Source organism: Xiphophorus couchianus, chromosome 5 (assembly GCF_001444195.1).
Source record: "Xiphophorus couchianus chromosome 5, X_couchianus-1.0, whole genome shotgun sequence".
In the NCBI taxonomy this organism is placed as follows: domain Eukaryota; kingdom Metazoa; phylum Chordata; class Actinopteri; order Cyprinodontiformes; family Poeciliidae; genus Xiphophorus; species Xiphophorus couchianus.
Window position 1 is genome coordinate 24706774 of NC_040232.1, and position 21653 is coordinate 24728426.

At 40.7% G+C, this 21653-nt stretch overlaps 1 protein-coding gene and 1 non-coding gene across 3 annotated transcripts in view; one reads left to right on the plus strand and one right to left on the minus strand.

The window, feature by feature from the left end:
- Nucleotides 1–21653, plus strand: part of LOC114144237 (furin-like protease kpc-1) — a 230091-nt gene that overhangs the window by 189379 nt on the left and 19059 nt on the right. For both annotated transcript variants that reach the window (XR_003595448.1, XM_028016836.1), the window contains exons 14-16: nucleotides 4639–4749; nucleotides 4827–4920; nucleotides 9197–9382. Coding sequence is in view for 1 of the 2 variants with exons in the window: in XM_028016836.1 (XP_027872637.1) it covers nucleotides 4639–4749; nucleotides 4827–4920; nucleotides 9197–9382 (391 nt within the window). In the remaining variant the exon portion in view is untranslated. The remainder of the gene's footprint in view (nucleotides 1–4638; nucleotides 4750–4826; nucleotides 4921–9196; nucleotides 9383–21653) is intronic.
- trnad-guc (transfer RNA aspartic acid (anticodon GUC)) lies at nucleotides 1360–1431 on the minus strand. Its single transcript has one exon. It is a non-coding gene; the product is annotated as a tRNA-Asp (tRNA).

Here is a 21653-nt window from a genome sequence, read left to right on the forward strand (position 1 = left end):
GATATTTTTCGCATCTTATGAGTGAAATAATCTGCCGATGGAACTAGTGCTTTTTCATCACTACTAAGCAATTATTGACTTAAAATAAGTTTGTATGTCTTGCAGAAAAGTGACTTGTGCATTAATTTTGTCTTATTTCAAGTGTACCAAGTTATTTGCACTAGATTTTGTTTTTGCAATTGTTTGCTTTCTATTTTCTATTTTCTATTTGGTTTAATGGCATCAATATATAAAAATCCCCACAGTATAAATGTTGCCACCGTCATGTTTCACAGCAGGGTTTGACCTCCCGTACATTGTGGTCATAGTCAAAACTTTTAGCATTTTTTGTTGTTGTTGTGATTTTGCTTCAGCTGGTCATATTCTGGAGCTAACTTGTGATTCCTGACCTTCTGAGCGCAGAGCCACATTAGGTGTGTGTGAGCTATTTCTACCCTGACTGACTCACGCCAGCGATCAAATCTTCCGTGACATCCCCAACGGTGTGTGGAGAAACACATGAGGTGGGACATAAGAAAAAATGTGAAGAATTTGTTGACTTTGTCTTTCGTGGCCACGTAAAGTGAGAGCAAATAAAAGTGCCGCGATCTAGCCCAGCGATCCTTCTTAATCAAATTCATTGTGACTCGTTTCATTAGTAGCAGCCCCGACTTGAGAATTCATTTACGTGAAACGCGAAGAGTGTGACAAATATTAAAAAAAAAAAAAAGTGTGGATACTCCTCCAAGTTCATCAAATAAATAAGTAATTATATGCCCAACTTTTGGACCGGCGCTGCATGTGAAACCTGAAATTCTCTGCTTACATCGCAGCGTCAGTGCCAGATTTCCCTTGTTTTAACTACTTGTGGCGGCGAGAGATAAACTGATGGCTACAGTGATGAACGCTCCCAGCTGTAAAAGTGTTGTTTTCATATTTCACTTGAAACATGGAAATATTGCCGTGTGAACCATCTGAACGTTTCGCTACATGCCAAAACAACACAAAGTACTCTCAGGTAGTTCCTTTACACCAGGGGTGCTCAAGTCCAGTCCCTGAGATCTACCATCCTGCAACTTCACTACAAAAATATAAAATATGCCAAAGTATTTTTGGTCTAGTTTCTAGTACAAATATATTAGTAAACTTAAAATAAGATAAACTAACTTAAAAGTAGCTTTTCAGCAAGATATAAAGGTTTGTTTTGGGTAAATAATTCCTTAATATTGGAGAAAAAGTGCTTGTTCCATTTCCAGATTATTCAACTTATAACAAGACAACTTTCCCAGTTAATATTAATAATAATATTCCTTTATTTAATCAGGTAAACCCCTTTGAGATCTAGATCTCATTTTCAAGAGGGACCTGAAACAAACTTCACTCCCCGTCAGGGAATCGAACCCCGGTCTCCCGCGTGACAGGCGGGGATACTCACCACTGTACTAACGAGGAGATAAAACCAAGTTACATTTTCTGCCTATAGAACAAGCACTGTGTCATCAAGAGTAAGGAATTATTTACTTAAAGCAAGCCTCTATATCTTTGTAAAAAGTTTCTTGTAAGTTAGTTTTGTCTTATTTCAAGTTTACTAAGATATTTGTACTAGAAACTAGACCAAAAATACTTGGTAGGATTTTGTGTGTTTACAGTGTTTCAGATGCATCCCTGCTCCAACACACCTGACTCAAATGAATAGTTTGTTACCAGGCCTATTCAGAGCTGAATGACTGCTGCTGAGGGAGTTCAGCTATTTGGTCCTGGTCTTTTGGAGTAAGGATGCCTCCAAAGGTTTCAGGACGGTCGCTCTGGAGGACTGGACTTGATCACCCCTCTTCTTCTGTTCTTACGCCTGTTGTATCTCCTCCCTCTTTAACAAACCCCGAATGCCCTTGAACTTCACTCACTCCAACCCTGCACACCAGTCTGCCTAATATTATTATGTCGGGACCTACATGCTACAAGTCATTGGTGGTGATAGCGCCTGATTTGATTGTGCCCATTGATTGGCCGGCGTGCTGTTCGGTCGGCGGCGGTGTGTGCCGCAGCTCCTCCTTAGATACACTGACAGTCTGAGTCAGAGGACATAGAGCCCCATGCAGGGCGACTGATTGAGTTATTGATCAGTGCTCATCTTCCTCCCCCCCTCCTAGTCTTTCTCTCCGAGAAACCCCTTAATCAGGATAATGAATTTCACTTATTGTAGATTAACGGCACAAGGTCTGAATGGGAATAATGGCAGATTGTTAACCCCTGTGATTTAAAAAAAATAAAATAAAAAAGAGGGTGATTGGGGAGGGAGGGAAGATGGAGACCCTTACCTGAGGATTTCTACTTCAGGGAAAGAGCATGAATGTGGCCGATTTGGCAGATTACGAGGAAGAAATTTTAGATTCTGAGGTCAGAGTAGAATGAACGGCTAAATCCGAGTGGTGATGAAGAGCGGAGGAGAGTTTCAAAGAAACGCCGAGTCTCTCGGAGATATAGGGCAAAGCGGGAAAATGAGAGAAGATTATTCCGAAGTGGTGATTAGCAGAGTGGAAATGAGCAGCATGATGGGCAGTGGTCACACAGTCACCAGGCAGAGGCGCAGCTTAAAGGTCGGCCATTGTGTCGCCAGCATCAAAATTGGGCTGGTAAAGAATGAATAATGAGGCTTGATTACGGTCAGTGAGATGGAACATTGCTTCGAATCAATCCTCCAGACAATTACAGGCAGCACAAACGGCAGCCCTCAGCCACGGCCCAGGCAGCAGGAAGCGATTGTGTCAGAGGACGACGTCTCCTTCATCAATAACTTGTTGCCTCGGCCATGTTGTCCTCCTGCTGCTAACATGTTCTGGTCTGATCCTGAACATGAAACTATCAGGGGACGTGATGTATGATTAAAACCACTTTGGGACTTTAATTACGCAACCTTTTGCCAAGGTTGTACTTTTGCACAATTTTTGGTTTTTATAAAACATAAATTGGATGCTCAAATATATACACACACTTTCACTAATACATTGTTAGACGTTCTTGTTTTTTTTTTGTTTTTTTTACCATGACAAACCACATACCTTTCTACGGTGCCCTCCAAGGGACATGGGGAAAAATGTTTCTTTTACATTCCCTCGCAATATGCTTACTACAATATTTGCTAGTCTACTTTGTATACAGTCACAAATGTCAATTTAAAATTTCAAATATACACACATTTAAAGAGCCTCAGTGAAAACGTGTTTGTTCTTAACTCCTTGCTGCAAAAAAATTGATAGAAAATCGATTTATTCACTGCATGTTTATGTCTGTGTCAGGCTGAGATGGAACTGCACATGAAAACATCCCTCTAAACCATTCAGACCAACACAAAAAGAGACACAATCAAAACTGTCAGATGACTTATCACCCCGCGATTATAACTCAGAAATAGTCCAAATACTTTGGATGTATTTTTTTCTTTCTTTCCTACTGGCGGAAGGTTTCTGTTTATATCGTAGGTTTGTGGTGCCTTTCTATCCTAAAGAAACAGATATAAAACTTCAGATATTTCACAAGACATTAACATACATGAAAAAACCTTAAGGAAACCTTATATTATAGCAGAAGGTGATGGCCACTGTAAGAAAGGCTTCCAGTATTCAATGATGCCGCATGAACTGATCGGCATATTAGTGCGAGAGAATGCAAAAGGAAAAAACAAAATGCTCCGTGTCCCCATGGGGCCTCCGAATCCTTCAACCTGACAACATGCTTTTGGCGTAATTCTGGTCGGACACCTGGCCGCTCCTTCTGTCAGAAATTGCTGAGTCTATTTCATTGTTGATGTAGTGACACTAAAATAGTTTTTAGGCATAGTCCACACATTTTCAAAATGGTGCTTTATTCTTGGGTCATTGTGCTGTTTTAAACACCAACCTGTGACTAAGTTTCAACAACTTACAAATGGATTTTATTCACAGACCCCAATATCCTTCTCAACTGACCATAAAACCTCTTTCCATAAAATTTCAGTCAAGCTTTGTTGTTTTTTTTTTGCTTAGTTTTTTTTTTTTTCCAGTCCAATACTCTCTCCGTCTTCGTCATTGCAGAACTGTGACCAGGCCAGTGAAACTGTATCATCTAGTTGCTTTCATGAAAACCTTGAACCTTGCTGGTTGCAGTGTCAACAAAATTCAAATGATGTTATTCATGCATGACAAATGAATTTAAAAATGATCCCAAATTCATCAACATCTTTCTTCTTACTGGAGTTAATATGGTGGTTTTGGAGTGGTGTGGCCAAAGTCCTGACTGGAATCTGAAAGAGAATCTGTAAAGGGGAGCTAAAGATTAGGGTGATGGAAGGAGGCCTGCCAACAAAGACTTGGAGAGGAATTATGAAAATATGAGAGGAGACACGATGGCCAGACATTATAAGAAGAGGTTAATTGTTACTAGAATAAAATTGAGCCATGCAGGAGGCTATTAGAAATATTTGACTTGCAATTTTTAATAAAATGGAAGAAAAAAAACCCCCAATCTTTTCTGTTTTGTTATGCTTTGACAGAAACACCGATTCCAATTAGAAATAAACAGACGTAACTGTACTTTTCTGACCAGCGCATGAATGCAAGTTTTTTTTTTGCATGTTATGCTATTTCTCACACACTGACAGAGCATCCCTCCCACCTGTTGCAGGTATGGGTTTGGCGTGTTGGACGCTGGGCTGATGGTGCAGCACGCTGCGCTGTTCCAGGGAGCTACTCCACAGAGGAAATGCAAGCAAGAGGTCGCATTTAATCCAGCCAGGTACAGAAACCTCTTTGGAATTATTATTAGTAGTAGTAGTAGTATTGATAGTAGTATTATTGTTGTCGTTGTTGTAGATCCTTCTCTGCTGGAGGCCAAGTGAGCATCAGCATCGAATCCGATGCCTGCCGAGGGAGAGTTAATGAAGTCAACACTTTGGAGCATGTGCAGGTGTGCAGTCTAAAAACATCTAATCAACAGATTTAGTGTAAAAGGTGCAACTTTTTGTGCTAGAGTTCAATTTTGCGCCACAGCCAAGTTGGTTCAGTGTTAAGGCGCAAACAAGAACCCAACAGAAACGTTTGAAACCATGAAACTAAAATTGAACTTTTAATGTCCACTACTGTCTAAACATTTTTCAGTCTCACCATGACGAGTGTCTCTAGGAAAGCTCTGTTTTTGAATCCATCTTTCTTTCTTTTTTTTTTGAAAGTATGATTTAGTTTTAAATTTCCATGAAACACTTGCATTGATACCTTCATTTAACTATCTAAATTGTTGTTGTGTGTTTTCTGTGCTGCTAAATTAATATTTAATTCTACCAATACACCAAATCTTCAGTGGAGATTGAATCGTTTTACGTGCGACTGTAAGAGGTCATGTTTTCTTTTTTTACAGATTCAACAAATGGGATGTAAAAGGATAGTCGGTGAAGTTTAAAGGGCCAAGCGCATGGATTTTGTTCTCTTTGGCAGTTTTCCCTTTATCTTACCTCTAAGCCTAGATAAGTTAACCCTGATGCAGCTTGTGGGAGAATGATATGAAAGATAAGATCAGATTGGTTTCAGTCTCTTCATCCAAGTCTCGGCAAGAAGTGAAAAAAAAGTTTGTTTTCCAAAATGGGAAACTTTTACTCTGAAGTAGAGAAAGGGACATTTGTCTATTTGACATGTCCTCACAGTGCTTTGTAGAAGTTGAACCATTTGTTGCATTTTGTCATCTTACTATTTACGTCTTAGTACTTTGTAGATCCACTTTTCACTTCAATCTTTTGGGAAATGCTCGCCAGCTTTCTACACACATGCAATGAAACGTCGCCACATTCGTCTTTTCTTAATAGCTGAAGTTTAGTCAGCTAGCTAGAGAGCATCTGCAAACATCAATCTTCAGCTATTACCAAAGATTTTCAAGCTGTTTTAGGCACATGACTATGTTTTGATCAAAGCCATTGTGGCTTCACTGTTCACTGCTGTCCTGGTGGAAAATGAAACACTGTCCCAGTCTTAACAGGATTTTTTCTTAAAACATGCAATACTCCTGTTGGTCTGCAAAATGAAATCATAGCATACATAAAGTAGGCATTCAAGTTATGGATTAATGAGTTGATTGATCTTATTGATCGACTAACAATTAACTGATAAACTGTTTTCTCAAAAACCTGAATTTTCTCATTTCAAGAGAGTCAGCCATCCTTCCTTGACACAAAAGGCTACATTTTTTATAATATGCCGACATAAAAAAAAGGCATACCATTTTAACATTACTTTATGTCAGCTCTATTAAATTCTGACTGAATAAACAGAAAATTATTGTTCTCTCACATTACTAAACTTAGGCAGATTTATATGATATCACAAAGCAGGAACCTCTTAGGTAGCTGAATAGAAAAATAAAGATAAAAAGAATAAAATATGTGAAACACTTAATCCCCCGTGAACGGAGAAATACTCATCCAGAAGTGCCTTGTGTGGTTGCTCTTGAAGGAATGTTAAAACTTTGCTCTATAAGTTGCATTAACTCACAACAGGCTTCAACGTCGACGTTGCTTATTGGCATCATGTTTTTTTTTTTCCATCATGTTACATTTTTTTCTGTAACGCCCTTCCTCTTTTCATTTATCATCTTAAGTTGTTTTTTTTTTTTTTTCCTCCCCCCAAATCAACTTAAGGAGCTTGTCAAGTGTTTATATTTCAAAACAGAACGGCATAAGTTGCATTTTGCATCCCACACTGGACTCTTTTTGGACGGTTTCACTTTCCCGTTCTGGTATACTCCCGCCATCTTTATTTCTGTGTCATCTGGCTCTGCTTCAGGATGAAAACTGCAGCATTAAAAGAGAAGGTCTGAGTGGATCTTATTAATCGATTAGTACTCATTTTAATCTAGTGAAACATTTATCGCCAATGAATCATAAGTCAATGAATCAGTTGCATCACAGTTATAGTGTAACAAAACCTTTAAAAGTGCAAGAGGGTTTGGAATACTCTTGTAAGTTGCTGTGCGTCTCGGTTTGCTGTTGATGTCCGTGTTGTGCTACAGACGCTCCGTGTTCCCGTTGCCCTTGAAAACGTGCAAATCAAGCAGAATTAGTTTCCAATTCGAACTTCTGCAAGCAGCCAGGGAGGCTTGTCATACAAATTGTCTTCCAGTGACTGTGTCATGCGCTGTATCTGAGAATAGAAACGATAGAGGAGATATAAAAAAAAAAAAAAAAGAATCCCACTGTGATGTGTAATGTGTTGGCAGTGTCATTTGCAGAAAATGGCAAAACTGTGTTTTCTTGAGTACCGCCACATACATGCAAATGTGTTTATATTTGATTGTGACAGCAGGCATACGTGTCTGTTGGTGCACATTTGAGTTTGAGCGAGTTATCTGTGTTTGTGAGTTTGTGTACTTGTGAAAAAGCAGAGAGAGAGAGAGAGTGTGTCAGCATGTAAATTGAAAAGGCTTCATCTTTGCGGCTCCGCTCCCTGGCAGAAAGCGTGGGTCAGGCCATCGCCGCGAGGTGTGATTGATGGACGTGTTGCCGTGGTAACATGCCGTAAACAGGAGCAGGCTGTCAGTCTTTTTGCAGCTTGGCGGCTTTCTCTGCGATGTGCCATTGTCACACCAGATGTGCTGCTTGTGATGAACAGGGACAGGGAGGGTGTTTACCGGGTGGTGGTAGAGTGGTGTGCGGGGTGATTTGGAGGGGGGGTGCAGGGTTCGGGGGGGAGACAGTGAGTGCTTATCTAAATCATTTAGCTAATACTCCCCTCAGCTGTTTCTCTGTGCTTTCTCTTTCTCCTCCACGCTCTACCTTTGCTCTTTTTTTATTTTTTTTTATTTCCTGCACCTCTTTGGGGGGGAGTGGGAGGAGGGGGGTCATGGCCAGATCATTGCCATGTCCATCTGTTCGGCACATTCGGGATGACAGACAGGAGCAGCTGGATCTGGATGTAAATTCACCGGCAGAGTGCGTGGTGGCACTTCGGTTTGGAGACTACATGGGCTGTACCGTTTGTTAGAAGCTGAAACGAAAAGGGTTGAGATCAGGTTCATGCTCGCGTTAAACCACGCAGGGATGAGATGATTAGCTTGTCCCGAGAGAGAAGTGGAAAAGTGAACTGGACTTATTGTGTGTATAGCTTCTGCTCGTCAAACATGTTTGGAACGTTAAAAAAACCTGTAATGTTTTTTTTTTTACCTGTTTTGAGATGAAAAATCAGAAATGGGAGTAAATTATAAAGTACGACGTCCAACATGTTAAAGGGGCAGTGATGATTATGTAAAATCAACTTTTTGAACTTTACATCATGTTCTGATGTTGTTCTCTCATCAAAAACATACCTGTAGTGATGCCTTGATTATTTGAGAAATCCTTTAATCTCCCATGGCAACCATCCAGCTGGCCAAAACACTTGAGGGGATTGAGCCCCGCCTTCAAGGATGAAGCTCCTCCTCAGGGCTACAGTATCCAAGCTTTCGCCTAACAAAGGCCTCCTCCTCCGTGACTCCCCCACTCAGCTCCTTCAGACTAGCCAGCAGCAATTAGTCTGCTGGCTAGTCTGATCTGCTGAGCTCATTATGGGAGCTACGTCTCAATGCAGCAATGATAAAAACATTGTTAAAGGTCGTTAGGGGAGCCATGTTGTGATGTCTTCCCTGAAGGTGGAGTTTCAGAAAAAGTAGGAGATTTTAAAGAGAGAGAAACCCAATTTCAAACATCTTAGCACTACTGCAGAAGCTAACATCTACAGCCTTCCTTTTCTCTACTCTTTGGGTTACAGCCAATCAGTGCCAAAGAAATTGAAATGTGCTCCTGGATTGGCCGTTGTGCAAATGCCAGCCAATACTGTGTCAAGTAGCCTTGTTCCAAAATATTTCAGTTTCCAAACCTGCATTGTTTTTTGAGTATTTTGGATATGTTCTGGAAAAGAAATTAGCAAATGTGAATTTCAAGATATGTTCTACAGAAAAATTGAAAGATTTGTGAATCCATGAATACTGAGTCTCAAATTAGCAAGAGCTCACTGTAAACTTCAAATATTTACTGATGCAAAACACAGACATAGTCTATAAAAATTAGCATAACATTCAGAAGTAGTTGGCCTTTGCTGGGAAACTTTTCAAATATAAGTCTTGAAGAACATCTCCTAAGCTTAATTTCTGACATCCTACAGCTACATGTATTATTTCCAAATAATGTCTCTATTCTCCACTTGTTCCTTGCTTCTCCTTCTAGGTGAGAGTGAGTATTTCGGCGCCGTGTCGCGGCGACCTCTCCATAAGTCTGGAGTCTCCGAGCGGCACAGTGTCTCTGCTGCTGGACACCCGGCCCAACGACGCCTCGGCTGCTGGCCTGAAGAACTGGACCCTGATGACGTTGCACTGTTGGGGCGAGCAGCCGCGAGGCCTGTGGACCCTGAAGGTCAGAGAGAGCCTTTCCCCCTCTCAGCTCTACTGATTCACATGTTTACCACATCGTTTCTAGTTAGTTCTCAATGTCACTCAGCTGATGTCAGGTGGTAAACGAAGGTAAAAACCACAATATTGCTGCTTTTTGCTCTCAACCTCAGTGCTGCCATTTTTATTATTTACCAAAATTGCACTTTTTTTTCACATTTTGTGACATCACAACAACAAACTCCAGTACATTTTATTTGGATTTTGCCTGATAGACCAGGTGGTTTTTCTATAAGGGCCAAAAAACGTGGAAACCAGAGAAAATGTTGTTGTTTTTTTATAAAAACAGAAAAACAAATTTTTTGGGACAGATTTTAGTCGTATCTTCTCAATGCTAAACCAATAGGACAAGATTGTATTGAAACAAACTTATAGGTCATGCACAGAACCCTAAACATCACATCCCAGTTTGACAGAATGGTGGCGACAGCATCATGCTGGGGGAATGTTTTTCCGTAGCATGGAGAGGGATGCTGGTTAGAGTTGAGGGGAAGACGGGTGGAGCTAAATCCTGGATGTTAGAGGATGCAAAATACTTGAGTCTGAGGTAGCAGAACGAAAAATGCATCCATCTGCCATCTACCTCCTTGAATTAGATCAAAGCATCTTCATTCTAAAGTGGTTCAGTCAAAGTTTTGACTTGAATCCAATTGAGAGTCTTTAGAAATGCTTGGAAATGGCTGTGTCAGGATGCTCCCCATCCAGTCTGATCGAGAAGAATGGAAAAGACATAAAGACATCCTGCGTATTGTTTCCTGCTTCCTGTCTCTGTGGCGCTTAATTATACAAATCCCATTAAAATAAGCCAGTTTGTCAAGGCATGATGTGTCTGGCGTCTTCCTGGAATATCGTCTCTCGTGATACAGAAATGAATTCCGACGCTTCACGCCGTCCTCTCCCGGTTGTTGCGGCGTACAGAAGTTTAAAAATAGCTCGGCTCAGCTTGCTTCAGTTCATTTTGCAATAGCAAAGTGAATCATCCTCTACTTTCATCTCCAAGCTTCAGCCAAGCATGGCAATCTTCATTTTCCTTCCCGCGCTCTTCTCTTCTCTTCTTCTGCCTCTTCTTTTTTTCTTCTTCTTCTTTGGCTCTCATAGATGTGCTGATGTTTGATATGGAGGAAGGAGCTAAAATGGAAAGGGAAATTAGGACTGGAAGGTTAAGTAACCTTGGCCGCGTTTGACAGACACAATGCTGTCTGATTACAATCGGCTCTCACAGACGGCAGCGCTGAGGTCATTTACTGTATATATGTGGGTGGTGGTGTTGGGGGGGAGAGGGGGTTCACTGTGTAGAAATGTAACGCAAGTTTTGCGTGTGTGCAAATAGGCGTCAGCGCTTGTAAACAGTTGGAGTTTGCTAAATAAAAAGCTGTGAAGATGAAAGGCGCCCACCTTCTGTCCTCCACCACCTACCTCTTCCTGCAAACAAGCGCGCACGCTCTTTCCCTTCGTCTCTTCCTGTCTGTCTCCGTGTCTCGCCTCTGTCCTCCTGTAGATTTACTGTCCCCTCTGTGACCAATTACCAGCGCCTGGCGTGTCGCGGGGATGGGAAGGAGGCGGCGTCATTACGTCATTACCCTGGGGGGTTTGAGCCACTCACAAAACGAATTAACAGTAGCATCTGATGGTCGGAAGGACTCTGGACACACCAACATGTACGCACAACCAACTCAGGCCTGATCAGAGTCTTAAACAAATGAGAAATTAAACACTTTTCCCTAAACTGCACACTTAGTAATGTTAAAGTTACACTGGTTTTCATTAAAGAGACAGTATTATGTAAAATTGATGTTTTGAAGTTTTACATCATGTTATACATCATCAAAAACACACCTGGAGTGTTGCTTTGGTCCTTTCATGCATGTTTGAGAAATCCTTTGATCTCCCATGGCAACCATTCAGCTGTGCAAAAACCTGGGTGGACCTAGCTCCGCCTTCGTGGCGCAGCTCCTCTTTTTCGGAGCTTCACTTTCCGTGCTTCCGCCTCACAAAGCAGCCCTCCCTGACTCAGCTCCTTCAGACTAGCCAGCAGCAATTAGCAAACACTTAGTGAAACCGAACAGCTGCTGAGCTCATTATAGGATCTACTTCTCAGTGCAACGCTGGTAAAGGTGTTAAAGGGTTAATAGAGGAGTCATGTTGTGATGACTTCCTGAAAGCTGAGTTTCAGAAAAGCAGGAGCTTCTTAAAGAGACAAAGGCCCGATTTCAAGGTGTTAAATTACAAAGTTTTTCTTATAAGTTATTTTGGATATATGTAGCATTTTTATAACAACTGAAGATTTTAAAGTTCCTTGACTGTACTAAAAAATGGCAATATGCACTTGGAAAAACACATAAAATATTTTTTTTACTACTGCAAAAGAGTAAGCAATAAGCAGAAATGGCAATTAAATCTACAAGGACACTAGCCTGGTAAAAACCAGACCCTTGTTCTACTATTTGTTTCGAACAGATGGTTTGCACTTGAGAAGCGCTTTCTTACTGGAAGCATGGACTTTAGCCTATCGCTGACGTTTGTCCATTACATATGCAATGCAGCAGGTCAACGCTATGAAGCTAACCTTAAAATGCCTGCACTGTAAACAACCATCCTCCACGAGAGAAGGCCGAGCTAAATAAAATACCTAGTGTTAAGTCGATATTTGGAAGTGTGACCAACATAGACTGAACAGCTTCATTCACTTCCTCCACTGTGAGTGCTAAAACAAAAGACAGACTAAAATTTTAAAACGGTGTATAAAATAGACTTTATTGCTCAATTTTCTGTTGCTGACTGGCCTGGTTTAAATTCTCCCGGAGAAATCGAGCTCAGTGGGAGAAATCCCCAGCGGAGCAGGGGAGGGAGATGGGGATCTAGTGGAATTGAGTTGGAAGGCAATGGCCATAAAGACAGACATAAAGAGATGGCAACGGTGATATAATGGTAGATGCAGAGAGTGAAGGGTAAACCATAAAACGTGTGGCCAGGAATGAGACTTTAACCTGACTATCAGCTAGATTAAAATTTTGAAACTCAAGGGCGGCACAAAGTAGGCGTGGTAGGAGTGTGTTACTGGACGCTCCAGTAACACACTCCTACCAGTAACTGGAAAGAGTCTATATTGATTCGCCAAATGGTCAACATTTTTAAAGAGCACAGTGGTTGTGTTGGAGTAAAAAAGGAAGAGAGAGAGACTGAAGTGAAAGAAAGCGAATGTTATGGCTCGAGGCTCATGACCTTCCAGCTCTGTGAAGGACACAGGACCGCGAGGCTGAAAATCCTCTCTGTGTCTCTTCTTATGCTGTCTGCTCTCCCCTGTGCCGCCTCTGCCGCCATCTGCAGCGCCTCGACTCTGCTCAGGGCTTTCACTGCTGATCACAGACAGGGTGGATGATTAAGCTTTCCTCCCAGGTGATTTCTAGAGGGATCCGCGACTAGTTGAACATGTCGGCCTAAACACGTTGCCAGTTTCCTGTTGACCAAAACGTTGTTGTTTTCGATACCTAAAAACTCATAATTACTTCAAAATTTTATGTCTCTAGTCTGTTTTTTTGTTTTTGTCTGCGGAGGTAGCCATTTTTTCACCTGCGCGATGCTTGCTGGGCCAATGACTCGGGCAGGTTAACCAGTTTTCATTGTCACCCTCTAAACACTTCCATGTAAGTCAATGGTTTCGCTCAGGACACCGGTGTCCTCACCACAGCTGAGGGGTTTTAAAGTGGACTATAGTCTATAAACAAAACACCTAGATTGAGGCAAACTCCCTCAAAGTTTTCATGTGCATGAGATATTTGTTGAAACAAACAGGCCAGGCCAGCTTCTAATCTACTGTTCACCATATTAGCTCCAGTTAGCAACATTAGCAGTAGCTAGCACGACTAGCAGTACACCATTAGAAAGAATGAACACCAAACGTAGTAGCTAACACCATTAGCAGGAGCTAACGGTATGAGCAGTAGCTAAAACCTTTCGCAGTAACTTACACCATTGGAAACCTAGCTTACAATGTTAGCAGTAGCAAAAACTATTAGCAATACCTAACATCATTATCAGTAGCTAACATTACTAGAATTAGTTAACACTATTAGCAGTATCTGACACCATTAGCAGAAACTAACACCACTAGAAAGAGCTAACATCATTAACAGGAGCTAACACGAAAAGGATCCGTTCACACAGAAGGTCTTGATGCTAAATTCAGATTTTTAGCAGTTGTTTACATCTGGACAAGTCGGATAAAATGCAGCATGACCGTGCAGACTACAGGTGCTTCTAAAAATATCAGCTATATAACAAGTTTAGCTCCACACATGGTAGGGGCACAGATCCAAATTGGGCCGTTCAGACTGCTGTGAAAAAGTCAGATATGGATTTGGATATGGAACAAAGCCATGGTGTCTTTAAGTTGGCCCAAAAGTTTCATTTTAGTCTCTTCTGACCAGAGCAACTTCTTCCACTTCCTAAAGGCTTATTTCACACAAAAAAAAAACTCAGCTGTTCTGCATGGTTTACTTCAGTTTCCTCACATAGTCTATAAACTCATACCACATGGCAATTTTTACCCCTTTTTTTTGTGACATCAGAAATATTTATTAATGGGAATTTATGTCCTGCAGCCACAAACGGGCAGAATATAACAAAATCTGTGTTATGAGAAGCCTCCAGAAGTCGAGGGGAAAAATCCGTCCGTGTGTAATTCGGGTGGAGCGACCCTTTCTGCGTAATGCTTTAGCGCCTGCTCTAATTAGTAACTATGACTGGCAGCATATTTCTTTCCCTCTGCCGTGTAACACAATAGGTTTTCAGAAAAGAAGATGGAGGGGTGTCATCACTGTGCTCCACTTTCACAGAAAGCCGCTCTCCTAAACACACAAACACAGAAAAACACACCAAAATTATAAACACACATCTACAAGTCTCTCTTTCTTCCCACCAGGCTTTATGCTAACGTGCCCACAGGGAGTGTATTCCATTGTGTGCGTGTGTGTGTGTGTGTGTGCGTGTGTGTGTGTGTGTGTGTGTGTGTGTGTGTGTGTGTGTGTGTCAGGAGGAGGGTGGCAGCAGTCTTTGAGTCTCCAGATCCCGGGGGACTTGGAGACTCAGTCGACTAGTGGTGCTGCTGGAATATAATGGCAATATTTAGCCTGAGGCGATGTGGACGCACACGCAAACATACAAACAGACACACTCACTCGCTGGCTGGCTGGCACTGACTGACTGACTGTTCGTATATTTACCGTCAGCTTCTTAGGGAGTCGCTCCCCGCTTGTCTGCCCAGCAGATTGCACAAACCAAACACGCACAGTGAGCAAGTGATAAAAGAATAACCTGCAGATAATGTATTAATTATGCTTTTCAGCTGATGCACACAGCCTGTGGGAAAACATTATTAGCCAGCGTCTTCCACACCTGGAAGTGATGGATAAGGAGCCGCTTATTTTATCATACAGCATACTTATTAGCAAAAATGATCAATATTTAGTCTTTGTAGCAAGATGAATGTACCAAATCGCTGCCTAGGGACTTTTTATTTATTTATCTATTTCTAATCTGAGAAAAATTAATTTGTCAATATCCGGTGTCGTGGTAATCATTTAATTTTTCTTTAAGGAGATATTAGTTGGAGTAAAGGGAAATGATTTCAACCCCCATTGTAATCCTTATATCTCATTGGTTTTATGAATTTATTTTTCTCTGTTTTCCAACATTTTCACAAATATCATCAAAAGTAGAGCAAAGAAAAAAAAACTATATGATCAAAATATTAACACGCCAAAAAAGATTGCTTAAACTTTAAATAAAAATATCCATCATTTTTCTCTGGTGACTACAGTTGTTCATCCTCTCCACTGTCTCCCCAGTCATGCGCAGTATGAGGTGTTGCAAACCTAAATCAACTGTCCTCGACATGCTACATGGCTCGGTTTACTTAGATTTTTTTTTTTCACACAATCACAATAAACTCAACTTCACTTCTTTATTTTATAACCAGGATCAAAATGTCCTGAGTGTAATTTACCTTGCATCTGTGTAATTGGCCTGAATTGTTGATGTTTTTCTGTGTACTTGATATGCACTTCTTTAAAAGCAAGAGCCATAATTGTTATCTGATTGCTGTTATTGCCACTAGCTGATATTTACCCATTTTACATGTTATTTTTATGGCCTGAAACGCTGATACAACAGCTGGTAACGGCAACACGATAGAATTAAACATTGCTTATCAACATCAGCCCAGTTTTACTTATCAGATGTATGACGTTATGTTATGTCGATATATTGTGCATCCCTTACTTTGTAAAATTTTCGGTCAGTTAGTCTTGTGAAGTGCATTGAGACGTTACAGAAACAGATTTTTCTGAAATCTCCTGTCACCTAATGTACGAGTGCACCTAAGATGATTTTACCCCACCTGCCAATTAGGTTTAGCAAAAAGAAAAAGAAAAAAAAATCTAATTAGTTTCAATAACCAGATTTTTTTTAAAAACAACTTTGCGTCCAGAGCCTCTGGAGAAGCGATTTCTTCCAGTTTGAATTTTACTGACACTCCTGGTAGTCAGTAAAAGCATCAATTTGTGTTTCATCTGTAGAAACAACTCAGAATCTTCTTGTACGCATAACCATGTATGTTGAACTATGTACACGTTTCTGGCATAATTTGCATTTTGCCGACTGCTGCTAGTTTATGTATTTTGATCAACTTAATTTTAATTGAGGGTCTAATCATTTTAGTTGCGTGTGGGTCCTTAATATTCATCAAGACACAAATCTACATTGTACAGAGATCCAACCGTATTCTCTCAGTGGCAGAAAAAATATCTTTGACACGTGATATTAATATTAATTGTGACTAAGTACATTTTGGGAGCTGCAGGAAGGTTATAACCTCCCAGGTACTTCATTCTTTTTTTATTTGCGACTCAGGGCAGCTTTAAAGGCTCACGGCGTGCCGAGGTAGCTGCCGTTGAAACATCATCCTCTGCATATGCCAGTCGTTATCTCACCATAATTTCCCTCTGGGATTAATAAAGTTTTGTGATTGTGAATTAGTAAAGGCAGGTCAAGGGGCTTTTGTTACTGTGGTTCATACCTTCTTGCTTAAATGTCTTTCATTTGGATTCATGATGGAGCAAAGGACCTTCCTAAAGTAAAACAGGAGTTGAACAGGAATAGAATCCCATAATATCTGACCAAATTATTGATTTTTTTTTTAAAATAAGTCTACACCTGCATCTGTTTTACTCTGAAATATTTTTGCCACAGTCAAAAGGGAGTTATTCTGACCAGCCTCCCAGTGCTCTTTTGTCCTTTCACAGGGCCAATTGTGAAAGGTATCTCCAGATATCTCCTGGATGATATAAAAATCATCCAGGAGGCGGGTTAACTCGCTCAGAATGTATTTTTTAAAAATGTTTTTACTGTTTAATTCTTTCTAGACTCTAGAAATATTGGGATATTCAGTTTAAATACAACAAAACCTAAAACAGTCTTTTCTCTCTCTGTTTCATTCTTCTTAGGAAAATTACAATCAGTAATACTGTATTTTATCTAAGGAAGACCTTAATAGCTGTAAAGTTAAGCTAAGAGAGTCCTAATTTCAAAATATTATCCCAAACGCTATTTGCTTAGTGAATTAGTTACGCAAATTTAGTCTTTTAGACAATTAAATTCATTGTTAAGTCAGATGTATGCATCTGTATGTATGCAAGTCAACACTGTTGTGTTAAATGCAGAATACAAAACTGATAATGGACATCAAATAAAAAAATGCTGTTGCATGATAAAAGTTATAGGTATGAACTATTTATCAGCACCTATAATGGTTGGTATGTATGTAATGTAGAGGCACACGTAGTGGTGTCCAGCTACGCGTTGGGATTGTTTTGCTTTAGTGTTTGAAAGAATAAAATGGAGAGAAAACACATTATCATTCCCTATTGTGGGTAGTAGTTAGATGGGTCTTTTTTCTGTGAAAGCCACATCTTTGTATTGTCATAAAATCCCAAACAAAGTACAATAAAAGTTGAAGAAATATTGATTACTGCGCAAGGCGATAAATGTCAAAAACGAAGACACAAAAATCACTATACCCACTTCCCTGAAATGTAGTTTTATTGCCCAAGATAAAGGCTGACTCTCACTGTTTTCAGGTAAAATGATCACAAAGAGTTTGAATAGAATATTGCCATTATGCTTCAGTAATCTACACCCATATTGTATCAGACAGCTACTGTATATATAAAGTATGAGGTTTGGCGGAACTGCTATTCAGCTTTAAATGATCAGTTTTGCTTACTGGACTAATCAGAACGTCCTCTTTGATGCAAACCTTGACTTTTACCAAAACCTGCTTCGTCCTTAAAGCTGCACTATGTAACCCTAACAAAAATATGTTTGTGTAAAAGTATGGTATGAGACAGATAATCTGTGAAAAAAAGAACTTCTTCATCTCCTTTTAGTTCTACTATTGCAGTCTGCAGAAATGCACAGATCCTGGTCAAAAACAACCAATCAGATCCAGGAGGAGGGTCTTAGCACTGTCAATTACCCTCGTGTTCGCTGCTCAATGTGCTAATGGCGGAGAAAAACAACTTACTGTTACAGGAAAACCGTTAATTCGTCCGTCTTCTGTGTCTATGCTAACCAGCCTTAAGATCGCTAGTTAGCATAGCTGTAGCTTAACAAAGAGCAAGCGGGAGGGCATGAGCTCAATAAGACCCTCCCCCTTGCTCTGATAGGTTGTTTCTGATGGAGTGGCGTACATCTGCAGGTAGCACTGGGAGGAGGTATCATTTGCATATATATATAAATATAAATATGTGTATAGATAAAAAAAAATTTTAATAGAAGTTACAAACTGTAGCTTTAACCATCATAAGATGTTGATACCCAGTCCAGTGACCTGCAGACCTCCTTTTTTTTTTGACTTGACTGTCAGCACCTTGGACAGCGCCCAGCTGTGTCTTCCTTGTGGAGCTGTGGGCTTCAAGGACTGTTGCAAAGTAAAAAAGGGACATACTTTGTCTTTACCTACAGTCAGTTACATCTTACATCACCGAATCTTTCCTTCTTTTTTTTTTTTTTGCAACATGTAAACATCTGCTGTCAAAGTCAAAGTATGAGCTAGCTGCGTAAGGGCAAACTGTCTCCTTAAACAAAGACATCATTCTTCACTTGAGAATTGAGTAACGCTGCTTTGTATTGTGGTGCTAAAATGTGACTCTTCTGCTGACCCGGTAAACTTTTCTGTTTTCTTTTTCACAAGAGCAGAAAATTCCAAAAAGCAGGATGAAGTTTTTATTTATTTATTTATTTATTTACTTATTTATTTGCAGATGCATTGTCAAAGCCGAAAGTGGAAACAGAATCACTTGCTCATTCAAACAAACTCTCACTTTCAACCACAAACACACACAAACAGTCTTCCATTCTCTGTGGCCCAAGGTGGATTTCTAGAGGTGCATACATTTGCATACATCTGCATGGTTAATGAGTTTTGGGAGATCAAGCGATCTGAGCGGCCCTTTGTGGGTATTTCTTTCTGTTATTGTGTGTGTATGCGGGGGTGTGTGTGTGTAAGTGGAGAGGAGGGGAGGAAGGGGGGCCTCCATGTAAATATCACCCACTGTGTGCTGGCACCCGTCACAGATGGTCGGGGGCGAGGGCGCCCTGTGGGCACAGGATGCCTATTTCTGTGTATCTGTGTGCTTTGAGGCTGCAAGGCAAAGAGTGTGACCCGGTGTGGGTGGGTGTGTGGGTGTGTGTGTGTATGCATGCGTGTGAATACTTTGCACTTGATGTGTTTGTGTGCCATTAACTGTAAGAACTTGTTATGAGCTTGTTTGTCCCTGTGCTTGTTGCAGAGGGTTGACTTGAGTAATTCAGTGTCGGCACGCATGTCTGTTTCAATGGCTGCGGTCACATGACGGCGATGTGGGTGTGTGTGTGTGTGTGTTTAGACGCGCTGCGGAGCGTGCGCGCCTGCACTCGTGTGGCTCCCAGCATGCAGTGTGGCTATGATGGCCCTGTTTTGGATGATTGATGTGTTGGAGGGAACAGTGAGGAGCCCAGGTTGGGCCAGAGCCTCAGTCTGACACGCTGCTACTTCCCTGCTGCTTTACATATGTAGACGCAGCACGAGTCCTCCTCCCCTCCCATCTGACTCTGCCTCAGTCTCACAACTCAGCCAACACTCACAGGTTCTTTTTTTTTTTTCTTTTTTTTTTTTTAGGAGGGCTGGGAGGAGGGATTTTATTTTGAAGCTTTCTGTTTATTACGAGAGGGAAGACCAGAGCTGTCTGCTGCAGGCGTTCCTGCTGCCTGACGGACACCGACATGCACGCATCAGTTTTCACATGCAGATGTGGAATTTGTTTTGGTTCCTGAACACAATCAATATCGACTCTCGCAAAGAAGTTGAACCTGACAAGGGCTTAATGGCATCTTGTTGTTTTTTCATATTTGATATTATGAAAAATTTCCCATATTTGATATTTGTATCAAATATCAAATATTTGATACAAATATTTGATATTTGTATCAAATATGGGAAAAAAGACTTTTCTATGTCATTAAAAACAAGAAACATGCTTAAAATTTCAATGAGTTGGTCAAAATACATGCCACGTCAAAACATCGACTTTGTTTTTGTCCCGTTTTGAGTCGGAGGATGATTAAGCTAAACTTCGCCAAATATGGAAAATGGTATTTGTTTGGTTTCTGACTTTGTTTGTGTTCGTAGGGCCACAAAATGAAAAAGAATTCTGACCTTAAAACTGTTTTATGTGGCTTTTATAAAAATGACTTTTTACAAGTTTGTTAAAGCTGTCACTACGTTGTGATAGTACGTTATGAGACAGATAATGGCTGTGCTAACTAGCCTGCATATTCGCGACAGGCTCTGCCGTTGGGAAGAAGCTGTAGCATAGCAGAGCGCAAATAAATAAATAAAAGTTGCACACTGACTGGAAGAGGATTAGACTTTTAGTTTCTCACCAGCTGATTACAACTTAAGGCAAGTTAACATTTGTACCAGGTAGGTATTATAATAACATCTAGCTAATATCTGTAGATATTAGTTTCATTATTTAAAATTACATTGGATATACTCGGGTTTTTTTCTGTAAATTTCAAATTTGTTCATCCATATTGTTTGCCTTTATTTTCTCTACCAGAGAATGAATATCACAAAAAATGCAACAGCCTGCATAAAGCTGACTTATAAGAAAATTCTTCACAATATCATGACGGTGAATTGTCCTCCAAACTGCTGACTAATTATTTCATTAAAGGCCTTCAACGTTTGTAGAAACGGTGGTAAATCTAGAACAGGAAGCAGAACTGCCCTCTGGTTTTAAACGTGACACAGAGCTATCAGAACAATGTGGCATTAAATAACAGAATAGTGAAGGTGGTGCAGAGCATCTTCCTCCAGTGGCCTTCTGAAAAAAACAACAACAAAAAATTCATGGAGCATGTTGAAGTGGAAAGGATCCAGTCTCTTTTTGAATCAGAACCACCATGTAGAGCTTTTCCTCTCTCTTGTCTCCAGGTCTGCGTCTGTCTCTACCGCCAGTTCTCTCTTTGCTTCTCCTTTCTCGCTGAAACTGTCTCTTCCCCTCTCTGTTATTGTTCTTTTCATGTCTGTGTCTATCAGACTCCCACTCTCTCTCTCTCTCTCTCTCTCTTTCTCTCTCTCTGACTGTCTTCTCTCATCATCTTTTTTTTTTTCTGGTGTTTGCCTAACTCAGTCTCAGGATCTCTTTCTAAACTCCTTTCTATCACATGGTCTCACTTTCCTCTCACCCATTTCGATATCCTGCCATCTCTCTCCCATCACTAATCCCCCGCCCCGCCGCCGCCACCTCTTTTCTTCCTCTCTGTAGTTTCTCCCCGGCTTTGAAAGCCTAATCCCTATATTTTCTTTTGTCTCTCTCGTGTGTAGTTTGTTTCTCCAGCCCAGGCTTGGTTCGCCTTTGCTGGTGGCTCTTGCATTACTGCAGTGTGGGTAAATGTAGTAGGAAATGATTTCTGGAGGTGTTTTACTGTGAAGACGGTGCACACAAACACTGAAACGCCATTTCATCAGACTCAGAGACGTCAAGTTACCTACAAAATTAACTATCGCCCCAATTAAAAGTAAGCGCTGTGACTCAAAATACTGGCTTGATCGTATTTCCCGGCGACAGCGGGGTTAAGACTTCTCGCACAGCCATGTCAGCCTTGTAGAAAGGCATGCTGGGAGGCTGGGA